Source organism: Lepidochelys kempii, chromosome 9 (genome assembly GCF_965140265.1).
Source record: "Lepidochelys kempii isolate rLepKem1 chromosome 9, rLepKem1.hap2, whole genome shotgun sequence".
Classification (NCBI taxonomy): Eukaryota; Metazoa; Chordata; order Testudines; family Cheloniidae; genus Lepidochelys; species Lepidochelys kempii.
In genome coordinates, this window is record NC_133264.1 from 60,973,370 (window position 1) to 60,997,971 (window position 24,602).

The 24,602-nt window shown below is 52.3% G+C and overlaps 1 protein-coding gene across 1 annotated transcript in view; it reads left to right on the top strand.

The window, feature by feature from the left end:
• The first annotated feature begins 4,722 nt into the window (after nt 1-4,722).
• The window catches only part of XPNPEP2 (X-prolyl aminopeptidase 2), a 37,701-nt gene continuing 17,821 nt past the window's right edge, over nt 4,723-24,602 (top strand). The window contains exons 1-8 of the mRNA XM_073360629.1: nt 4,723-4,972; nt 14,980-15,053; nt 15,592-15,702; nt 21,453-21,516; nt 22,691-22,795; nt 23,245-23,331; nt 23,573-23,719; nt 24,174-24,275. Of these exons, the coding sequence (XP_073216730.1) occupies nt 4,924-4,972; nt 14,980-15,053; nt 15,592-15,702; nt 21,453-21,516; nt 22,691-22,795; nt 23,245-23,331; nt 23,573-23,719; nt 24,174-24,275 (739 nt within the window). The 5' untranslated portion in view covers nt 4,723-4,923. The remainder of the gene's footprint in view (nt 4,973-14,979; nt 15,054-15,591; nt 15,703-21,452; nt 21,517-22,690; nt 22,796-23,244; nt 23,332-23,572; nt 23,720-24,173; nt 24,276-24,602) is intronic.

The following is a 24,602-nucleotide window of genomic DNA, read 5'->3' on the forward strand; positions in this document are numbered from 1 at the left end:
TATGTGCACAGCTGTATGTGTCTCCTGGTAACAAAATCTGAGCCAGAGGGTGCTAACTGCCATTGAGCATGGATTTCCCATGGGGAAGGGCCAAAACGGCGTACGGCTTGCATGTATTCAGTGAGGTGTGGAGGCTCTCATTGCTGTGGGGGGAAGTGGGTTCGACTGACCAAGCTGTGACCCTGTTAGCGGTGCGCTCTGGGCATGTGCCGTTGATCTCTCACCAAGCTTCTCAAGTGTGCATCCCAGACAAGGTAGGCCCGGTGCAGCTGCGTAGCGAGGGCAGTAAGCACCGGGCTTCTGCAGAATTGGTGAGGTGCCCGGGGTGAGGGCAGGCTGCTGGCCACTGCCAGGGCTCTGGTCAGTCACCCATGGCCTGGGAATGGAAGGGAGACAAGAGGATGGGGTCAGCCAGTGTGCTCAGGGCTTCAGCACACACAAGGATGTACCCATGCACTGAGCTGCATAAGGAGAGACTGATTTCAGTGGACGCGGGTACACCACTGTCATGCCCTAGAGGCTCTTCAGTGGTTCAGTGGACCCCTCCCGGCTGGGCTCAGGGTCACTCGGTGACTGGTTCTAGAGCTTGTTCCAGGCTAACTGGCCAGCACACATGTGGCTTCCCGAAGTGGGGCTGGAGCATGACAGGAGCATCCCTGGCTGTGCTGGCAGCTCATTTGCTGGCTTGCTGGTTGCCACAGGAGGCAGGGCTGTGCCAGCAGGACCGGCTCCAGCACGAAGGCACTGTGGTCACCTCCTGGATACTGAGGTTGGCAACATGCAGGGTTTCCAGGAGGTGAAGAGGTGAGGGGGGCACAGCGTACTCCAGGGCACCCGCAGTGCCTCGCCGTGGCTCCCTGGGCTAACAAGAGCATAGACCCCAGCTGGCAGAGATGGGTGCCATGCCAACAACCCCTCAGCAGCGGCAGGATGGGCTGAGACGCCCGCTGGAGCTCAGTGGAAAGATGGCTGTGTGCGTATGTGACACCCACCCTCCTGGCCTTACACCAGCGACTGAACCGCAAACCTTTGGAGCTCACAGCATGAGTCTCACAGCTTTGAGCTGCAGAGCCAGGTTGGGAAGCTGGGGCTGGAACAGACACAGGAACAGAGGGGCCCGGTAACGCCCCCTGACCAGCAGGCTAGCCTCCCGCAACTCCCCAGAATTCCTGTGTGCTGGCTTTGCAGGACCTTTCTGCTGCACCCCGGCCTGTCCCCAGGCATGATCCCCTCAGGGCACGACTGCGGCTGGGAGAAGGGAGCTGATACGGTTCGCAGTGCCCCTGCTCTACAAGGGGAGAGTGGGAACAGCTGACTCTTCCCTCTGTCCTGGAGCTGGCTCGCTACACAAACTGCTCCAATGCCATTTTATGAGCCACTATTACGTTTCCGTAACTGCCGGGGGCCCTCGGCGCGCTCTGGGGTGGGGCTGCACGGCTCTGTGTGCCACGTGCCCCAGTGTTGCTCTTCACAGGCAGCTGGCTGGTGGCTGGCTAGGGGAGGAAACTGGGCATGTTTCCCGGGAACTTTGGTTCTGTGCTGGGCTCATGCGATGAGACTCAGGCTCTGGGGCCTGCCATAGACCAGGGCCGGGAGAGGGGAACATGCTGGGTGAGGACTAGGAGGGCAGTGCTCTGGCAGCAGGGGGAAGGGCGGGGAGGACTGTCAGGAGGCGTGTGAGATGTTCCAGCTGCTGGAAGCTGATGGCCTGTGGCTATGTTGTACTTAAAGTACTGCACAGAATCTGTTCAGGGGGAATAAGGCAAAACGCCACATTTATTGGTAATACATATATCAGTCAACACTGTATCATTTGCATATGATATATATTACACTCATGCACTCTCTCTCTCACACACACAAGCGCACTCCGTCTTGTTGTTGTTGCCAACTAGTTGTTCCCCTTAACTTCACTGGCCAGGTGAGTTAGATCGGGGACGGGTGGAGCCGGGCTTCCGCCAATCCGGATTGATGCTCTGATGTTAACAAGACGAGACCCGGGGTCCTCTGCAAGCCACCTCACTTTTATAGCAGCTTCCCTCTCATGCAAATCTATACCAGATTCAAAATCTGTGTCTGTGTCGGTTGGTCTGTATCCCGTGGTCCTTTGTGCTGCTTCCCTCTGGGTGGTGTCCAAATGCTGCAAAGAGGGTGTTCCCAAAAGAAGGTGTTTGCTTCTAATCCCCAAGGCCGTCAATATGTCTGCTGTTCTGTAGTGAGTCCATTTGACAAGTTTTATTGTTCTTGGGTCTGGCTTCCATCCCCTCTCCAACTGTCGCAGCTGTCTGGAGGTGCTTGCCTTCCACACCTTACTCATTCACACCTCATTCATTCAACAGGGCAATTGATTACAAAGTGTGGGGGGGGGGAGGGGGGCGGGGGGAAGATCTAATTCTATTCCTAGAAAAAAGACATTTTTCTTCTACCTTAATTATACTATTTTAGGGGCTATAACATTATATCAAGGTTCAATACAAAGTTTCTATATAAGGATCTGATACAAAGTGTATGAAAATAGATGTTATATGTGGATAGGCTTAATACAAGGTTATATGAAGAGACATAATACATAGCCATATTAAAGTTATGTGAAGATGCTTAATGCAGAGATTTATCTACAGCTGTGCCCAGCTGTGTCTTTGCCGGGCCCTCCACCATCGACTTGCTGAGCATGGCTGGCTGTCCCTGCCCACTGAGTGCTCTCTTTGCTCCATGCATTCTCTGTGCCTCCCCTGCCACTCTCCTGCTGCAATGTCTCCTCTTCCAGCTGCCCCGCTGCCTCTCCCTCCCCTTCCCTCCCCTGCCCCAGGGGAGCTGGAGCTCTGCCTCTCTCCTTCCCAGTGCAGCTGGAGGAAGGCCTGAGCTTGGCGGTTGCTTTTCTTCCTCCTGGGCAGTGCAGGAGGGGAGCCCAGAGGAGTGAATGACGGGGCGTGGCTTACAGTTCATGTCTGTCCTCAGCGGTTCTGACAGCTGTGTTAATGCCAGCCACCGTAAGCCCTGACTAATGGGCTGGCAGGAAGGTGGCAAAGAGCTTGATAAGAAACTAGATTCAGCAGATCCATGCTTGTCCGTGTTAGGCTGTTGCATCACACCCTGATTCTTTATCAGGCTCATGGTCAGACGGATTAAAAACCCCAGCGCCAACATCTAACGTGCTCCTCGAGTCAGGCACCGCAGGTGGCGTTGTGCTCCAGGAAGTTGTGCCAGAAGAGAGACAGCGACAGGACTGGCAATCAGTCTCACCCATGCAGGTCGGGCAGAAGGATAAATTCCACTCAGCAAGTGGCTGATAACCTGCCCCGGTCACAGCTACACCCTCTGCACCAAGGTCATCACCAGCCCTGAGAGTCGACCCTATGGGTGGCCCTCACACGATATCTGAGTAAAGCCAGCGAGGACTCTGGCGTGCTGGGGTGTTATAGGCGGGGGGAGGGGGGGAGGGGTAGCTCAGTGGTTTGAGCATTGGCTTGCTAAACCCAGGGTTGTGAGTTCAATCCTTGAGGGGGCCATTTAGGGATCTGGGGAAAAAATTGGGGATTAGTCCTGCTTTGAGCAGGGGGTTGGACTAGATGACCTCCTGAGGACCCTTCCAACCCTGATATTCTATGAGTCTATGACTGTGCTCCTGCACCAGGAGCAGCAAACGCAGGTGCTCGGAGACAGCTCCACTCCTGCAGCCCACCCAGCTCCTGCAGCAGGAACTGTCTGGAGAACAAGAAGTGGCCATGTAATCCGGGAGCCAGGGGGGCTTGGATCTGGTCACTCCTCCCTCTGAGGATGTCCCCCAGCCCTAGCTGTGCATGTTAATGACTGGCTACAATACTGAGTGTGGGTCAGGCTCATAGTGTGTTTAACTTGCAGTTGTCAAAAAGTACCAAAATCGGAGGGAAAATGTAAGAGCAGGCACTGGGGTGAGTGGGGCCCAAGCCCTGCCCTCCTCTGCCCCAACCAGGCCAGGAGACTGGGGAAAGGAAAGGAAAGTCCATCTGTCTCCTGCACTTCTGTTCTGGCAGGCCCCCACCTGAGCCCCACAGCCTCCCTCTGGCCTGGACTAAAGTCAGCCGCAAAGGAAAAGAATTGGCTCTGTGCCCTTGTGTGTGGCTTTATGATGCAGAAAGAGGGCCTGCGAAGGGGATTGTTTGTCTGCTGCTTGTTCTTTAAGGTATACATTTGGGTCTTATCTCCCTTGTTTCTTTCTTCTAAAAGGCTCTGTGGCCAGCTGGGGAACTTGCAGGATGATGATCTCCCAAGGAGCTGCAAGCTGAGCACTTGAGAGGGGAGGGGATTTCACTCAGGTTGTTTAAAGCCCTTAAATTTTGCCTGGCTTCGTAAACCTGGTGACCTTAAACATCTGAATGTGAACGATTGTGCCCCACTCCTGCCAGCTGAGAGCAGAGGATGCCCCTATGCCAGATCTTTGGGTCTGTGAGACTTCCAGGGAGACCCTGTATCCCTGACCTTTCTAGCATAAACACCCGGCTAGACAAATCTCCTTTCAGGCCCTCAGAAGAGCCGGCAGGAGCAAAGCAAGGCACATGCCCCTATGCTGCTTCTTTTCCAGTCCTTTTCAAGCCCCACCCTTACCCAGAAGTGTGCCAGGGGAGCAGGCCTAGGCTGGATTCTCTGATATTGTCTGTCACTGCTGCTGACTTTGGGTGGATCTTTGGACTTTGGGACCCTGTCCCTTGCTGTATTATCTGTTTGCTTTTATCTGGTTGAAAGAATCTGAACTGGAGGACAGAGGAAGTGAAAGGAATCTGAAAGCTAGCTCTCTGCCTGTTGCTGACTAAGGACCTGCTGTCTCGTGGGCACAGCTGTAACACTTCCAGGACAGGAGGACTGGGACTGGGAGTCAGACAAAGACTCAGACCTCAGCTCTTTGATCCCACCTGGAAGAAGAAGGCTCCGGACTGCCAAGGAAACATGCCCTCTTCTCACTGGACCACATGGGCCTGGATACTTCTCCTTCCTGGTATGTTGGTGAGAGTCTTCATTCAGATGGCACCAGCATGGAGAGCTGGGCTGAGCCTGGGACAAACCGTTGTTCTCACTGAGCCTGCCTATCTATCTAATCTATCTATCTATCTATCTAATCTCCCCTCACCCCCTCGAATGTCTAGCCCATGCCTTTCCTTTCGCTGCCATGGGCCGGGACCCATGTGCCTGACTTGGTATTGAGATCTGAGTTGGAAGTTTAGGGTTAAATAAAGACAAGTCTCTTTGCTCGGCATCCCAGAGAAAACAAGTGAGGTTTTCTTCTTAGAAAGGACAATAGTACTGCTGCTCCTTGCCCCTGTCCCCCAGACCTGAAGCGGAGTTCTCCAGCTCCTTCTGGCCCTGGGGGCTTGTCCCTCCTGTGGGCACTGATCTGTGGCCCCTGCATGACAGACTGACTAAAGGACAAACTGTGGGAATATGCAATGGACTTTCCAACCCCAAAGCATTGGTCAGTGCAGCCTGGACTCATGCAGGGAAGATCAGTGGCCCAGCTGGGCACCTCCACAAGCAGATGGCAAGTGATCTGGGATGTGCTCCGGTGGCCTGCTGTGACTGACATTATGAGAGCAAGAAAGATTAAAATCCCAGCAAACTAAGATCAGAGTGATTCGAGTTCTGTAAGCAGAGACTCAGTCGATAACTCAGCCAAGAGAGCATCTTGGCATGTGGAATTGGCAGGGTCCGATCCTGTGCTGTGCTGAGTGGCCTCTGTCAGGACCAGCCCCTGAGTAAGCAGCAGAGTGTAGGGAACGGCAGCCCCAGGAGTCATCCATGTATCTGAGCACGAATCTGCAGAATACAGCTGTTGGTCATGTGCATGGGGCATTCTAGCTTTGTGTGAAGATCTTGGCGAATGGCTAAGCCTGACTCCATTTCAGATCACCTTGGAGTATCACTACAAGGTGGTTTGCCCTCTTTTTCTGTGGATTTGCATGCTTTGATATGTTTGCCTCGCTGTAAAGTTACCTTGGCTCTGAATAGCCTGGCTGCTTACCGGTTGGTTTTTGATAACCACCCCATTCTTGTGAGGATTTGTACCCTAATTTGACCAATCTGTGGGCACGCTCTGAACCTTAACCTCATACTAATAATGTTTTTGTCCAGTAATTTCCTTTGTTTTTTAATGGCTCAAGCATCCACCAGAAGGGAGCCCTGTTCCAGCAGTCTCTAGGGGGACCATGGTACAGGGGGTGCAACGCTCCAGGCAGGGCATGCTGGTCAGCAAGTCCCCACTAATCGCAGTCCCTGCCCATCCTCTCATGATGCTGCAGATCTACCTAGCTCATAGGCTCATTGATTCCAAAGCCAGAAGGGTCCATTGTGATCATCTAGTCCAGGGTGGGCAAACTTTTTGCCCCGAGGGCCACATCTTGGTATGGAACTTGTATGGCAGGCCATGAATGCTCACAAAATTGGGGGTTGGGTGTGGGAGGGGTTGAGGGCTCTGGATGGGGGTGCTGGCCAATGGGAGCTGCAGGGGTGGCGTGGGGAGCCCTCTGGCTGCCCCTCCGCGTAGGAGCTGGAGAGGGGACATGCTGCTGCTTCCGGGAGCTGCATGGAGCCACAGCACACATGGAGAGGGGCAAGCCCCCGACCCCGCTCCTCATCTGAAGTGCCAGAGCAGGGCAAGCCCCGGACCACCCTCCCCGGCAGGAGCTCAAGGGCCAGATTAAAATGTCTGAAGAGCCAGATGCGGCCCCTGGGCTGTACTTTGCCCACCTCTGATCTAGCCTGACCCCGCCCCCTGCCCCTGTATAACAGAGGCCAGAGAACTGCCCCCAAATAATTCTCAGAGTGGATCTTTTAGAAACATATCCAATCTTGATTTAAAAATTGTCAGTGATGGAGAATCCACTACAACCCTTGGTAAATTGTTCCAGTGGTTAATTACTCTCACAGATAAAAATGTATGCCTTATTTCCCATCTGAATTTGTGTAGTTTCAACTTCCAGCCACTGGATCGTGGTATAACTTTCTCCGCTAGATTGATTTCTTCCCCATGGAGGTACTTATATACTGGGATCAAGTTACCTCTTAACCTTCGCTTTGTTAAGCTAAATAGATTAAGCCCCTTCACTGTAAGGCAGGTTTTCTAATCCTTTAATTGTTCTTGTGGCTCTTGGCTGACCCCTCTCCAGTTTATCAACATCATTCTTGAGTTGTGGACACCAGAATTGGACATAGGATTCCAGCAGTAGTCGCACCAGTGCCCAACACAGAGGTAAAATAACTTCTCTGCTCCGACTCGAGATTCCCTGTTGTCACGGAGTCCCCCGCCGATGCTCTGGAACTGCTCCCTATGAAGCCAGTCAGGACTCTGGGGAAGTCTCCTTTCTGTGAGCAGACTGTCTGCAGGACCCACAGCTCACACAGCTTCCACCTTCCTGGGTCTGACCTCGGAGCATTCAGCATCCTCTCTGCCACTCCATGTGCTTCCACAGCGAGTCCGCCCAGGTGGGGTCCTGGGGAAGCCAGAGGGCCCTGCACCCCAACTCCGCAGTCAGACGTGACTTTCAGCCAGCCAGTAAAACAGAGGTTTATTAGATGACAGGAACATGGTCTAATACAGAGCTTGTAGGTGCAGAGAACAGGACCCCTCAGCTGAGTCCATTTTGGGGGGCAGTGAGCCAGACAACCATGTCTGCACTTCACTCCTAGTCCCCAGCCAGCCCCAAACTGCCTCCCCCTGCAGCCCCTCCTCCTCTGGGCTTTGTCCCTTTCCAGGCCAGAATGTCACCTGATTCCTTTATTCTCCAACCCTTTAGCTCTCACCTTGCAGCGGGGAAGGGCCCAGGCCATCAATTGCCAGGAAACAGGGTGTTGGCCATTCTCTGTGTCCAGACCCCTGCACATACCTGCCCTCTAGGGCTCTGCAACGATCATACACCCTTATCCCACCCCCTAGATACTTAAGAACTGCATAGGGGAAACTGAGGCACCCCCACACTATTCAGAGGAAACATTAAGAACAGTCCCACTTCGTCACACCTGTTTATGCATTTCAAGAATGCATTCGCTTTTTTGGTCACTGTGTAGCACTGGGAGCTCATGTTCAACTGATTATCCACCCCCTGAAATCTTTTTCACGGTCACTGCTTCCCAGGATAGAGTCCCCCATCCTGTACATGTGGTCTGCATTCTTTGGACACATTTATGTTTAGCCATAGTAAATAGTACACAGCAACTGCCTGGCCTCCTCTCTATCCCCCACCCTCCAGATAGACAGCGGGTGCCCGGCCTCCTCTCTGTTCCCCACCTCCCCGAGACACAGCAAGTGCCCAGCGTCCTCTCTGCTCCCCCTCCCCGAAACACAGCAAATGCTGGGCTCCTCTCTGCTCCCCCCTTCCCCAATACACACCGAGTGCCCAGCCTCCTCTCTGACCTCCTCTCTGCTCCCGCCCCCAAATACACAGCGAGTGCCCGGCTTCCTCTCTGCTTCCTCCTCCCCTGATACAAGGGGAGAGCCTGTCTTTTCCGGGAAAAGAGATGAAGTTGGCTGAGGTGGGCATGAGCTGCTGTAAAAGGTGATTTTAGACAGAAAAGCCCTTGTTTGACAGTGTCACGGTAGTAAAACTGTCATGCCAGGTGCTGGGAATTCAGCTGGAGCTGAGAGAGGTGGTGATGTCAGCTAGGTTCCTCCCTCTGGCTCGATCTGGTCAGGACATCTCTCAGGAGCAGGATGACGAAAGCCCAGGGTCCCAGGAAATGGGGGCGGGGGTGGTACCTATGATGGTGAAGCTTACTTCAGTAGCCTCCATCTTTTCTTCCTCTTCTGTCTGTTCGTTCTGTCTTTCCCCCCAAAACGCTCTTTCTTTAAGGATCCACACAGGGAAGGGTGGGTGGAATGGTTCAGCCCCTCCCAATTAGGCCTAATATCCAACATCCCAATTTTGGCTCCACATCATCATCTGTTTTTACTTAGCATCATTTCAGCAGTCCTTGGATGACATCAACGTGGCCTGTTTGGTTCCGACTAGCCCAGTGTCTCTGCGGTTCTCTTGCACCTGTTCATAACATTCTTCGTTGAAACTAATTTGACCTAGTTTCCATGATAAATTCCTAAGCAGGGAAAAGTTACAGCCCAAGTGTCACAACCATCCACTCTGCTCCCCCAGTACATGGAGCATGACCTGACTCCACTCTGTTCCCCTTCCCATCTACACCACCCACAAGCTCTCCAGATTTCTGCACCTTGCTCTGACTCCTCCGGTTCTGGTCTCCCGTGCAGGCACCTCTCTTGGGGCTGAAGTGCTTGTGGTTCCTTTGGATTCAGGAAAATGTATTTATTGGAAACCTCGAATGTGTCCAGAATCCCTGTTTGCAATCAATCTCCTTCTCATGGCTGCAAACACCTTCATGCTCTCTGGCTGATTCCAGGAACTCTCTCTCGCAATCCTGGCACTCTCCTGCTCGTGTTTAGAGGGTGAGACACTGCACGGTTTCTATTTGATGTGCAGTTTTGTGTTGTTGAAGCCGAGTCTTGCTCTCTAGGGATCAAATCTATGTGTTCCAGAAATGCTGGGAAATCCATACAGCTCACAGAGCTCACGCCTCATAATTGCCAGCTGGACAATGACATGGAAACACAACACAGCTGGGGAGAAGTGCTCCTTGGAAGAGCATCTTCAAGCTATTCCTTGAGATCCCCAGCAGGGGGAGTGGAAGGATCCCCCGTGTGGGGGACATCTCCAATCCCCCAGCCCCCAAAACCAGTATCATTACCTAAACCTTGGCCCTTCTGTATCCCATGAGATACACTTCTCTCTGCCCCATCTTCCTGCCTGTGGACAGGTGCTGTCCCAGGGCGCTCCTCAGCCCCTGCAGGCTCCCTGTCTTACTTTACATCTCAGTTCCAAGACTAATCCCTTAAACCCAGAATCTGTAAGAACACTATTCCCCTTTCTTAGGGTGTGTCTACACTATCCACATTGCAGCGTGGCCACAGCACGGCCACGCGGTGACGTGGGCAGTGTAGACACGCTTTACCGGTGGGGGAGAGGGATTAAAAAAGCCACCCCGAACGAGTGGTGGTAGCTTTATTGGTGGGAACATGGCCATAAAGCACTGCCTGTACTGGCACTTTTCGTTTGTCGCTCAGGGGGTTGTTTTTTCACACCCCTGAACAACAGAAGTTTTAGTTCTGAAAGTGGCAGCGTAGACACAGCCTTAGACTCGTAGGTTCCAAGGCCAGAAGGGACCAGTGTGACCTAGTCTGATCTCCTGAATCGTATAGGCCAGAGACCTGGCCCACAATAATCCCTAGGGCAGAGCTTTTAGAAACATAGGTTGCAGAGCAGCAGCCGTGTTAGTCTGTATCCGCAAAAAGAACAGGAGGACTTGTGGCACCTTAGAGACTGTCATAACTATAAAGGGAAGGGTAACCACCTTTCTGTATACAGTGCTATAAAATCCCTCCTAGCCAGAGGCAACTTCCTGTTACCTGTAAAGGGTTAAGAAGCTCAGCTAACCTGGCTGGCACCTGACCCAAAGGATCAATAAGGGAACAAGATACTTTCAAATCTGGGGGGGGAGGCTTTTGTTTGTGGTCTTTGTTTACATGTTTGTTCTCTCTTGGGGCTGAGAGGGGCCAGACAGAAATCCATCTTCTCCAACCCATACTAATCCAAGTCTCCAATATTGCAACCAGTATAGGTAAGCCAGGCAAGGCAGATAAGTTTATCTTTCATTTTATGTGAATTTTCCCTGTGTTAAGAGGGAGGTTTATTCCTGTTTTCTGTAACTTTAAGGTTTTGCCCAGAGGGGGATCCTCTGCATTTTGAATCTGAATACCCTGTAAAGTATTTTCCCTCCTGATTTTACAGAGGTGATTCTTTTACCTTTTTTTCCATTAAAATTCTTCTTTTAAGAACCTGATTGATTTTTCATTGTTCTTAAGATCCAAGGGTTTGGATCTGTGTTCACCTGTACAAATTGGTGAGGATTCTTATCAAGCCTTCCCCAGGAAAGGGGGTGTAGGGTTTGGGGGGATATTTTGCGGGAAGACGCCTCCAAGTGGGCTCTTTCCCTGTTCTTTGTTTAAAACGCTTGGTGGCGGCAGCATACGGTTCAAGGACAAGGCAAAGTTTGTACCTTGAGGAAGTTTTTAACCTAAGCTGGTAAAAATAAGCTTAGGGGGTCCTTCATGCACGTCCCCACATCTGTACCCTAGAGTTCAGAGTGGGGAAGGATTTTCTTTTTTGGTGGTTCGGGTTATTGATGACATCTTCATCATCTGGACCCATGGAAAAGAAGCCCTTGAGGAATTCCACCATGATTTCAACAATTTCCATCCTACCATCAACCTCAGCCTGGTCCAGTCCACACAAGAGATCCACTTCCTGGACACTACAGTGCTAATAAACGATGGTCACATAAACACCACCCTATACCGGAAACCTACAGACCGCTATTCCTACCTACATGCCTCCAGCTTTCACCCAGACCACACCACATGATCCATTGTCTACAGCCAAGCTCTACGATATAACCGCATTTGCTCCAACCCCTCAGACAGAGGCAAACACCTACAAGATCTCTATCAAGCATTCTTACAACTACAATACCCACCTGCGGAAGTGAAGAAACACATTGATAGAGCCAGAAGAGTTCCCAGAAGTCACCTACTACAGGACAGGCCTAACAAAGAAAATAACAGAACGCCACTAGCCGTCACCTTCAGCCCCCAACTAAAACCCCTCCAACGCATTAGTAAGGATCTACAACCTATCCTGAAGGATGACCCAACACTCTCACAAATCTTGGGAGACAGGCCAGTCCTTGCCTACAGACAGCCCCCCAACCTGAAGCAAATACTCACCAGCAACCACATACCACACAACAGAACCACTAACCCAGGAACCTATCCTTGCAACAAAGCCCGTTCCCAACTGTGCCCACATATCTATTCAGGGGACACCATCACAGGGCCTAATAACATCAGCCACACTATCAGAGGCTCGTTCACCTGCACATCTACCAATGTGATATATGCCATCATGTGCCAGCAATGCCCCTCTGCCATGTACATTGGTCAAACTGGACAGTCTCTATGTAAAAGAATAAATGGACACAAATCAGATGTCAAGAATTATAACATTCATAAACCAGTCGGAGAACATTTCAATCTCTCTGGTCACGCGATTACGGACATGAAAGTTGCGATATTACAACAAAAAAGCTTCAAATCCACACTCCAGCGAGAGACTGTTGAATTGGAATTCATTTGCAAATTGGATACAATTAACTTAGGCTTGAATAGAGACTGGGAGTGGCTAAGTCATTATGCAAGGTAACCTATTACCCCTTGTTTTTTCCTACTCCCCCCCCTCCTCAGACGTTCTTGTTAAACCCTGGATTTGTGCTGGAAATGGCCCAACTTGATTATCATACACATTGTAAGGAGAGTGATCACTTTAGATAAGCTATTACCAGCAGGAGAGTGAGGTGGGGGGAGGTATTTTTTCATGCTTTGTGTGTATAAAAAGATCTTCTACACTTTCCACAGTATGCATCTGATGAAGTGAGCTGTAGCTCACGAAAGCTTATGCTCAAATAAATTGGTTAGTCTCTAAGGTGCCACAAGTACTCCTTTTCTTTTTTCGGGTTCTGTAGTTTCTGCATCAGAGTGTTGCTCTTTTAAGACTTCTGAAACCATGTTACACACCCTGTCCTGATCAGATTTTGGAAGGCACTTCAGATTCTTAAATCTTGGGTCGGGTGCTATAGCTATCTTTAGAAATCTCACATTGGTACCTTCTTTGCATTTTGTGAAATCTGCAGTGAAAGTGTTCTTAAAACAAACAGCATGTGCTGGGCCATCATCAGTGTTCCCTCTAATTTTTCACTGCAGATTTCACAAAATGCAAAGAAGGTACCAATGTGAGATTTCTAAAGATAGCTATAGCACCCGACTCAAGATTTAAGAATCTGCATTGCCTTCCAAAATCTGATCAGGACAGGGTGTGTAACATGCTTTCAGAAGTCTTAAAAGAGCAACACTCTGATGCAGAAACTACAGAACCCGAACCACCAAAAAAGAAAATCAACCTTCTGACTCAGATAATGAAACATGCATCAATCTGCATTGCTTTGGATCATTATCAAGCAGAACCCGTCATCAGCATGGACGTATGTCCCTGGGAATGGTGGTTGAAGCGTGAAGGGACATATGAATCTTTAGCGCAACTGGCACATAAATACCTTGCGATGCCGGCTGCAACAGTGTCATGAGAACGCCTGTTCACACTTTCAGGTGACATTGTAAACAAGAAGCAGGCAGCATTATTGCCTGCAAATGTAAACAAACTTGTAGACAAACTTGTTTGTCTGAGCGATTGACTGAACAAGAAGTAGGACTGAGTGGACTTGTAGGCTCTAAAGTTTTACATTGTTTTTGAATGCGGGTGATTTTTTTACATAATTCTACATTTGTAAGTTGCACTTTCATGACAAAGAGATTGCACTACTGCACTTGTTTGAGGTGAATTGAAAAATACTATTTCTTTTGTTTATTATTTTTAGAGTGCAAAAATTTGTAATAAAAAATAAATATAAAGTGAGCACTGTACACTTTGTATTCTGTGTTGTACTTGAAATCAATATATTTGAAAATGTAGAAAACATCCACAAATATTTAAATAAATGGTATTCTATTATTTTTTTTAATCGTGCGATTAATCGTGATTAATGTTTTTAATCTCTTGACAGCCCTAGTATACACACATGCATCACACAGACACCCCCCCCCCCACACACACACTGTGTGAACCTACCCCACGTACCTAGTTCACTTACAGTCAGCAACGTCTGAACATTTCACCCTGATGCTAAAATATTTAAGCAACTTGGAGTTGGAGTCTAACTTGGTCACGTCCAACAGAAAGCAATCTGCTGCCGAGGTGAGTCTGGGTGCCACACTGACACCGAAGCCGGGCCCAAGGAGGTGCTCTGTCCCAGGTACTGCCCCCTGCTCAGGCCACAGCTCTGTTCCGCTTGGGCTGAGCAAATCATTGATTTGGGGGTTTTGTGGTTGAACAGGAAAAAAAACCTTGGGTCAGTGGGAACTGGTTTCTTGACTATATGAAAAACAGGTTGAACAAAGCATTTCAAATGTCGCTTTGAATGGATATTGTTAAAACAGACTGAGTCAGCATTTCCAAAATGTTTCTTTTTGGGGCTGAAACGACTGGCTGAATTCAATGCAAATTCTTGAACAGGTTCAGGACCCTGAAACATGCATTTTTCAGTGAATTTGCTATTTGCTGAATGCTGGGCACCAGGCTTGCGTTCTGCTTTAGGGCAGGGGAGCGAACAAAGCCTCTGCTTCTGCTCTTCTGCAGGGGGCAGTGGTAGAGACTGATCAGATGCCAGGCCAATCCTGGGTTTGAGTGTCACCAACCCAAGCACTCAAAAACTTGGAGTCAGGAAATCATGAGATTGGCTGAAAAGTCATGAGATTTAAAACAATAATAAATGTAAACCTCCTGGTTTCTGAGTCCTCCAGCTGCACTCGGCCAATGATGTCTGGCTTCTCTCCACAACCACATGGGCTGGGAACATACTATATCTTACAAAGCACAAGCTAAGATTCTCCAAACTCATAGGACTCCAGGAGGTGGAGCTTTAGGAAAAGCATCAAGTATCACCAGCGTTTGCAGCACAGGCTTTGTACTGTCTCTAGGCTGGGGGAAGTCTTCCTCACAACCAGGCTCTTTGTCGCGTACTAGTGTGACATGGAGATAGGCCCTGCTTCTTGGCTCTGGGCCCCATAAGCCCACTGCTAGAGCACTGGCATCTTCCTTGTCTCTGCATGGCCTTCTGAGCAGCCGTGCTTTGCAGAGGAAGAGAGGTCTGGCCTCACAGCGCTGGGGCTTACGGGGCACCAGGAACACATGGCAGGGAACGAGGAGGAGGGATTTCAGTGGTTCAGGGAGAGGGGCACATCCTAGCAGCTGCTGACGTGGTTCTCTCCCTTGCTCCTAGGCTGTGCCATGGGATGGCCGAAGCAAAGCAGCTCTGCTCGGAGTGACATCAGAGACTGCACTACATCCCCTCCGGTGAGATCCTCCCCGGCCTGACTGTACCCCCCACTAGCCAGATTCTCTCGGGCCCAGACCTTCTCCCTCCTCTCTGCCCTTCTCTGCCTCCAGCCTTCTCCCTGCTTCTCAGTGCAAAGCAAGGGATCCACATGTCCTGGCAGGGTAGCCAAAGGGCAGCCAGCCAGCGGCTGAACAGAAAGCCGAGCCCCCTACAACACAGGGGCACCTCCCTGCCTTTCTGAAGACTGTCTCTGTCCTGTCTGTGCTCAGCTCTGAGCCCCGTTGCCCCGAGTGCAGGCAATACACGTCAGAGGGTCCACGTGCTGCCAGGGCCATCTGTTATGGGCCCCAGGGAGCAGCCAGCCAGCCCTTGGGTGGTTTCAATGACATGCTGCCCCGCCTGGCAGCACACAGGAGTAGAGTGGTCAGCACAGCTGCACGTCCTCACTACTCCTGCTCTCCATGCCAGCAGTGCAGGGCCCCCACGGAAGGCCAGGAGGGCAGAGGGCTGCTCCGGGGATCGGCCCCTCATTAGTGTGTTTCTCTGTGACCTCAGTTCCTGCCCCCCATGGTGACGGACACGAGCGCACAGCTAAATGCCCTACGCCAACGCATGCAGTTCTACAACATCAGTGCCTACATCATCCCAGCCACCGATGCACACATGGTAAGGCTCAGGCTGCCAGCCTCCAGGTCTCTGTCCTGCCCTAGGGTCTCCCCCACCCTCCATTCCCCGGGGCAGGGGCCCCAGCATTTGCTGCACCCTGATCAGGAATAGGCACCCTTTGCACAGTGCCTGCCTGTGGTTCAGGCCCTCGCTGCCTGTCCCTGGGAGCACAGCTGTTTGGCCCAGCGCTTCTGGCCCAAACACCTGCCCCTTTCCCCTGCCTGGATCATGTTCCCCTTGGTGCACAGCCCCTGCCCCCCAGGCACCATGAGCCTTGCTAGTGGGAGGGACTGTAGGGCAGAGTCCCACTGGGCAGCTGCTGTCTGCCAGTGTCCAGACTGTTCAGCGCACTCATCCCTGGGCAGCAGCGCTGTGCTGGGGTGTCGGGGGGGTGGGGGGGTGCTGTGATAGTGTGTCTCTGTGGGGGCGAGGCATGTGCTATGCTGGGGTGTCTTGGGGGGCAAGTGTACGCTGTGATGGCATGTCTCTGCTTGGGGGGAGGCAGACATACGCTGTGATGGCGTGTCTCTGTGGGGGGGGCAGGCGTGTGCTGGGATGGCGTGTCTCTGCGTGGGGGGGGTTGGCGTGTGCTGGGATGGCGTGTCTCTGTGTGGGGGGGGCCGGCGTGTGCTGGGATGGCGTGTCTCTGCGTGGGGGGGGCAGGCGTGTGCTGGGATGGCGTGTCTCTGTGTGTGGGGGGCGGCGTGTGCTGGGATGGTGTGTCTCTGCGTAGGGGGCAGGAGTGCGCTGGGATGGCGTGTCTCTGTGTGGGGGGCAGGCATACGCTGGGATGGCGTGTCTCTGCGTGGGGGGGGGCGGCGTGTGCTGGGATGGCGTGTCTCTGCGTAGGGGGCAGGAGTGCGCTGGGTTGGCGTGTCTCTGCGTGGGGGGGGCCGGCGTGTGCTGGGATGGCGTGTCTCTGTGGGGGGGGGCCGGTGTGTGCTGGGATGGCGTGTCTCTACGTAGGGGGCAGGAGTGCGCTGGGATGGCGTGTCTCTGTGTGGGGGGCAGGCATACGCTGGGATGGCGTGTCTCTGCGTGGGGGGGGCAGGCGTGTGCTGGGATGGCGTGTCTCTGCGTGGAGGGTGCAGGCATGCGCTGGGATGGCGTGTCTCTGCGTGGGGGGGCAGGAGTGCGCTGGGATGGCATGTCTCTGCGTGGGGTGTGGGGACAGGTGTGCACTGGATGGCATGTCTCTGCGTGGGGGGTGAGGGCAGGCATGCACTGGGATGGCATGTCTCTGCGTGGGGTGGCTGGCATGCGCTGTTCTGGGGTGTCTGTGGGGGCACGCAAGCGCTGTGATGGCGTATCTCTGCGGGGGCAGGCAAGTGCTTTGCTGGGGTGTCTCTGCATGGGGGTGTCATGGAGTCACCAGGGAGATGCTCTGAAACTACTCCATATGAAACAAGCCAATACTCTGGGGGAGCCTTCTTGTCTCCAGAGCAAGAAGCTTACACAGCTTCGACCTTCCTGGGTCTGACCTTGGAGCGTTTAGCATCCCCTTCCAACTGTGCGCTTCCCGCAGCGAGTTTGCCTGGGCGAGGCTCCTGGGGAAGCCAGAGGGCCCTGCCCCGCAACTCCACAGTCAGACGTGACTCTCAGCCAGCCAGTAAAACAGAAGATTTATTAGTTGATAGGAATACAGCGTGGAACAGTGTTTTCCCCAGGAATTTAAATTAGGGGAGGTTGTTCGAATTTACGGGGGTGGTGGGTCAGGGCCGATGACGGGTGAGACCCTGAGGGTGAAGGTGAGCTGTATGGCACCATAGTAAAAACTGAAAAATGTTTCATGACCATTTTATTAGATTTAACTTATATTTTAAAATCATCACACAATTTAAAGTTGGCTACTCAAGCCTTCTATGAAGCACTACGTCTACATCCTTCTTGGTTTCTTGTTATAATTTCGCACAACTCTGTTAATGAACTTCTTGAATGCAATGCGTTCATCTTTGGTGTCTTCTTGTTTGTCCGGTACTTCCATTCCTTCAGTTGATATGCTCATTAGTTCATTCACATGATCAGGCAGAAGGCAACTTCTTTCAAAACACAAAATTCTATTCAATGATGAAAATTCAATATTGAATATATATTGAATCCTTAAGTGAAGAGGACAAGAAGTGTTTGTTAAGACAACTGAAAAAGTACACAGACTAGATTCTTAAAAATCTACAACAGCGACTTCTAGATTCTACTCAACCTCTATGTAGCTTTTACAGATCTCAGTCCTATAAAACACCGACAGTTGAGTGGAGTGAGGCAGTACTAGCAATGGGGCTGCCATGTGCTCAGGACAGAATAGAGAATTTGAACACAGAGTGGAATATCATATGACGAATGAAGATTTGACTTCAACTTCTTTTTTATCATCACTAGTGGCTTGACCCAATCTTTGTGCTATGTTTCCTGGGATGAAGGAAGTAGGAATTCATCTCTTGTTACTCCCAGTCACAACAGTACAGTTGAGCGTTCTTTTTAATCATTTCATCATGTTTCATCATTCATCATACCTTCATTACTCAACTTCTGGACTGAAGTCTTTGCTTCTTCCAGTACTTTTTCAATGGATAGCTCTCTGATTGATCCAAATGTAGCTTCTGTTGCTGGACAAAGATCTGCTACTGTTGTAGCAGATGCCTGGATGGCATTGTTTAATGACCCAAGTAGTTTGAACAGTAGACTTACAAGAGAGAGAACAGCAATAGTCTTCTCTGAACGTAGTAGCAAAAGTAATCCACCAGCCTCACTACTTAGATCCATCCCATCTTGGTAGATACTTTCCAAGGCCAGTAATAATGGCTGGAGTAATTTTAAGACAACAGCCAAGAGACAGGGAAAGGATTTTCCCAGGTTGGACTAATCTGAATTTCAGTCCCAGTGTATCTTCTATATCTTCTGTATTTTCCAAGATATTCAGTCTTTTTGGACTCTTGCTGAAAAAAGAATCTAATGAAGACATTAAATCTGTAGCTTTTTAAATGTCTTTTGAAGAGTCTGCAGCTCGTACTAGTGCTAGTTGGAGTAGATGGCCTCTGTAGTTTGCATAGGAGAGATTTGGGTTACACTTTTCTCTGAGCAAAGCTTATACTTCACCATGTCTTCTAGAGAAGTTTGCAGGTCCATCAAATGCACAAGCAGCCATCTGTTTGGGGTCCAAGTGACAAGCATTTAACTCTTCTAAGATGTAGGTTGTCACAGATGCAGCCAATGTGTCTTCTATAACTTGAACATCTAGAAATACATCTACTGGCCTACCACGGACATCAAGATAACATACACAATGACTTAATACTTGATGCCCATTTGCATTTGTGCATTCATCAGCCATGTATGTGAATTTTTTGAATGTGGTGAGAGAGTTCTACACTTTTTCAACTGTTGAGTCTTTCACTGTTGCACCACGTGCTTCTAGCCAGTCAGTTGAGTTTCTTGCAGAAAGACAGTGAGCATTTGCTGGCCTTGTTTAGGACCAGTGTTCAACTTCAGGATGAACAAGTGACAATGCACTTAACATTGGCCTCCAGTTTGTAGTGTGTGGTATCTCTTGCTTAAATAGAAAGTATGATGCCACAGCCATGTTTGTTCGCATGAACTGTGTTGTGTCTCCAGTATTCTTAACAGCCTCATTAACACTCACCAGTGTTGTCCTTGGTCAGTGGAGACTCAGAGTTCAGAGGTGCTTTCACATGAGTTCACCTCCGAGGTTGGGGGCAAGAAGGCACCTTGCTCATTCCTCCAGCTGCTCACTGTTCGCTCTGGCCACTGTTGTTTGTTGTGCCACTGTGCACTCCATCGATCTGTTACCAATGGCCCTGAGCTGTCACCTTCTGCTGCCACCTGCCACTGTGACCTCTGAGAGTTGGTCTCTTGAGTTCCACCCAGCTCTCAGTGATTTCATCTGAGCTCTCAGTGGGGAACCTCGCTGCTAGTGCAGTCTGGGCCGTCTCTTCCACAGAAACCCTGTCCCACAGCAGGTCTAAGCACTTAGACCTGATTATCAGTGATTTCAGCTGTAGTGGTCACTTAAAACAAGACTCTCTATGGAGCCTAATCAGCTCTGTCTTTAAACAGTGGAGAGGGGCAGGTCAAATAGTACTTGTGACTCAGGCAGACCATCAAGCCAAACACCTGTCCCCACCCTCTCTCTTGATGCCCTCAATCAGCACAGGCTAAGTACAGTTCTACTGCCCTTTGTTCAGACAATAAGAACAACAACATTTCATTACCCCCTGCATTCAAGTGATTTGTAACCCAACCCCAGCCAAAATCTATCGCTTGGGCAACACAGCTCTGTTTGCTGGATACCTAGGTAGATTAGGTGTGAATGCAAATACAATCTGGTCCTGAAGCCTTTCCTCCCAGCCCCCAGCTCATCACTACCTGTCAGGGAGAACTCATTTAGACTTTGCTTACAAATCATAATTTGAAATTATTAGGTTGGCCAACATCACTGTTGAATGCACTGGCATTGTCATAAAAAACAACAGCTGTACAAGGAAGCTAGTCTATGTTCATACTTTTCAAATGTATTATACTTTTGCAGATACACGTATGTTATCATACATTTTATATCAGCGGTTCTCAAACTTGTGTACTGGTGACCCCTTTCGCATAGCAAACCTCTGAGTGCGACCCCCCCTTATAAATTAAAAACACATTTTTATATATTTAACACCATTATAAATGCTGGAGGCAAAGCGGGGTTTGGGGTGGAGGCTGACAGCTCACGACCCCCTGAGGGGTCCCGACCCCCAGTTTGAGAACCCCTGCTTTTTATATGCTTTTAAAGTATGTACAATATTAATGTTTCAATTTCAATTCAAATTTCCAAACAATCACTACATTGGCAACACTGCATGTAACTAGTTCACAAAACTGGGGAGGGGGGGTGTTGGGGAATTCTGGGGGGGTGTAGGGAAATCCCTGGCATAGAACAGAATTTGTTAGCACAGAAATCAGTGACTTTCAGCCAAGTCCATCTTGGGGGGAGGGGAGCCTAGAGTCAGGGCTCTGGCCCTCCGCTTGTACCCCAAGACAGCCAACTCGCTTCCAACTTGCCTGGCCCCTGCCCTGCCCGTTGCTCCTCCTCTGGCCTTTGTCTCGCTTCCCGGGCCAAGAGTCACCTGGTTGCATCCCCGCCCCCGGGGTCTCAGGTTATGAAGGGGAGGCCATAGCATCCATGTAGGCAGCTGAGCAGCCCCCGCAAAAGTCACACACCCTTATTCCCACCACCTAGACATTGGTGCAATACACAGGAAAACTGAGGCACACACAGCATTCATGCAAAACAGTAAGACTCACATAGGCTCACATACAACATTAACAAGGGAAAATCCCCACTGCATCACAGGGGGGCAGGCGTGCACTGGCATGGTGTGTCTCTGCATGAGGGGTGTAGGTGTATGCTATGATGGCATGTCTCTGCGTAGAGGTGGGGTCAGGCATGCGCTTTGATGGCGTGTCTCTGCATGGGGGGAAAGGCGTGCATTGTGATGCATGTCTCTGAGTGGTGTGGCAGGCGAGCACTGTGGTGGCGTGTCTTTGTGTGGGGGGGTAGGCATGCGTGGTGATGGCGTGTCTGTGGGGGGGTAGGTGTGCGCTATGATGGTGTGTCTCTGCGTGGGGGGGTAGGCATGCACTGTGATGGTGTGTCTCTGCATGAGGGAAGTAGGTATGCACTGTGATGGCGTCTCTCTGCGTGCGGCAGGGGGCAGGCATGCACTGTCATGCCGTGTCTCTCTGTGTCCCAGAGCGAGTACATTGCTGAGCGGGATGCACGGCTGGCGTGGATTAGTGGCTTCACGGGATCTGCAGGTGAGTGCATCCCCACGGCCTGTCTGCATTCCCGTTCACCTTCCCTTCCCCCACTCGTGGATCCCCCACCCCACAGGCCTCTCTAGCCAGGCTGCACCCTCATTATGCCCCTGGTGGGCCCATCCCTCCCAGCACCCCCTCCGAACAAGGTGCCTCTCCCTGTGTGCTCTCTCCCTGATCCTCAGGGGGGTCATTCCCACGCCCCGGACACAAAGTAACCAGGCCCCAAGCTCTCCAGCTGACTGCGTCCCAGCCAGGGTAGGTGGGGTGAGTGAGACTTAGCTCTGGACAGACCTTCCCCCTCCGTAGCACACAAACCCTGGATCAGCCAGCCCTTGCGCTCCTTGTTAGCCAGAGAGGGGCTCCGAGCTGCCGAGGGGAAGCCAGCCCATGCACTGCTGAGGCTATGGGGGCCTCCTGGAACCAGCTGGCTGGGTCTGGCTGGGCCATGTCTGGAGGAGGAAGGGGGCTGAGGATGGGCACTGATGGGCAGCAGGCAGAGCCATGGGAACAGGCTTCCCTGCCAGACTCACTGCATTGAGGTTATAGCATCCCTCACTGCAAAGGTGGGCATGTGCTGGTGCAGGGCAAGGAGCCCTGGGGACCGGTGAGCACATCATGGACACCAAGTACTTCCCATGTCCCTGTTACCCTGGAGGCAGGTGGGAGTCCCAACAAGGAGAAGCCCACGCAGGGGGAGGGGGTAGGTGACCCTTTGAGGTCCCTGCCATCCCTTAGGGGCTATGGCATATGGCACCATCCTGCTGCCCACTGCCATCACCGCAGAGGCAGGCTGGGAAGGTGGGTCATTTGTTCTGTGCGAAGCCGCAGAACAGGCCAGCATGCAATGCCACGCAAGCCCCTCCCTGCATTAGCAAAAGAGCAAGTGATGCACTAGCCTCCGGGGCTAACGGGTCCCTGCCTGAGTCGCCCACCCCAGCAACTGTCCTGACAAGAGCCCCTCTGGGAGGGGAGGGGCAGTGAGATGTGCCTGCCAGCGGCACCAATTCACAGACTCCTTGGGAGCAAATTCCGTTCCCCACCCCCACAACAGGGCCCCCTCTGGGTCCTCCCTCAACCCCCTTGGAAGGGGCATTCCGTCCCCACAGCACCCCCAACTGGCACCACTAGTGTCTGGAACCGGGTTAATGAGCCTTCTCCTCCCCTGTCTCAGGGACTGGGGTGGTGACAACGAAGAAGGCGGTTCTGTGGACAGACAGTCGGTACTGGACCCAGGCTGAGCGCCAGATGGACTGCAACTGGGAGCTGCAGAAGACAAGTCAGTAGCCACAATGGGCAGGGAGATTGTGCCAAGCCCGACCTCTGCTGCCCACTCCAGTCCCAGAGCCGCCCTCAGTCTCAGGGCCTCAGTGGCCTTTCTGTGCCCAGAAGCTGCCATGAGTGCCCAGTGCTGGGGAGTCCCAGGACCATGAGCCCAGCCTCTCACTGTGGAGCCCTGGTCTCCAGAGCTGCGGGCAAACCCGGCCTGGCACACAACAGCCCCTGGTACCGTGAGGCTGCCAGTCTAGCAGTGACTCAGAGCCCTGGGCTCCTGGCAGAACCAGCTTGGCAGCCCATCAGCTATGGACACTCAGAGCTGTGAGCCTTTCTCCAGGCATGGCACACACAAGTCACCTGAGCTCTCCGTGCCGGGCCCTGCTCCCCCTTCCCAGCCTGCCCGTCCCCTGCCAGAACCCGCGTGCCACTGTGCTATGCCCTGTCTTGCAGTCTGGACTGATACCATCGGCGAGTGGCTGCTCCAAGAGATTCCCGCTGGCGAGAACATTGGACTGGATCCCTTCCTCTTCTCCATCGGTATCACCCCTGCTCCCTGTGTCTCCTACCTGCCCCGAGGAGCCAAACCTCCATCCCCCCATTCCACTCCACAGTACCTGCCCTCTAAGGCCTAGGACATGGGGTGGGGGGCTTAACACTGCAGCCCAGCTCCTATTGCCCTGGCTCTCCCCCCTGAAACCTTGGCCGGAGCAGTGCCTGTGGAGGGCGCAGAAGACTGACCATACCTTTGAGCCTAACTGACAGCTGCATCCCTTCTCAGATCTCTGGAACAGTTATGCCCGCGTTCTGCAGGGTTCCAGGAGGACCCTGGTTCCCATCGAGGACAACCTTGTGGACCTGGTTTGGGGCACGCAGCGGCCTCCTTTGCCCACCAGCAAGATCTACCTCCTGCCAGAGACCTTCACGGGTAGGTACTTGCTCCCTGCGGGTAGGTGTGGCGTGTGAGCCCATTCCCTGGCGCCCCCTGCTGGTGACACTGGAGAGCAACCACCTGCATACCACTGGGCATGCTGGGATGTCGGCGGCGTGTACCTGTTCGTGCTGATGGAAGGCAAATGTCTAAGTGCCACGCACACAGCTGGCCCCAGGGAGGTGCCTGTGCTCCCCGGAGCTCTCCAGATGTTTTGGGCTCCCCTGGTGGAGTCTGGCTGGGCTGGGTCAGGCTGGGAGGTCCTTGGATTGCTCGCCGAGGGCACAGCATTTCTGGGAGGCTGCAGAGAGAGTCCTGGCCAGCCCTGAGCCCTCTGCCAGGGCAGGCTTTGGAGGAACGAATGGTCTCCAGCTGGGCAGGGATGAGCCAGGGGCTCGCATGGGGCCCTGCATGTACCTGACTCTCATGCCCAACCCCCCCGTCCTTTCAGGCAGCACCTGGCAGGAGAAAGTGTCCGGGATCCGGAGGCAAATGGAGCAGCATTACAGGAGCCCCACGGCAGTGCTGCTGTCGGCTCTGGAGGAGACAGCCTGTGAGCGCTGTGGCCCAGGACCATCCTGCCACTGCACCCTCCCTACCATGGCCTCAGCCCACACCCCTGGCTTCTCGCCGGCAGCCCTGGTGTCCAAGGCCCCCAGCACCGCCCCCCCCAGTGCCCTCAGACCCTCCCAGCCCCCCAACGGCCAATCCTGTGCCCTCAGTGCCCCTCAGACCCTCCCAGCCCCCCAACAGCTCCCCAGTGCCCTCAGCACCCCTCAGACTCTCCCAGCACCTGAACAGCCCCCAGTGCCCTCAACACCTCTCAGACCCTCCCAGCCCCCGACAAACCCCCCAGTGTCCTCAGCACCCCTCAGACCCT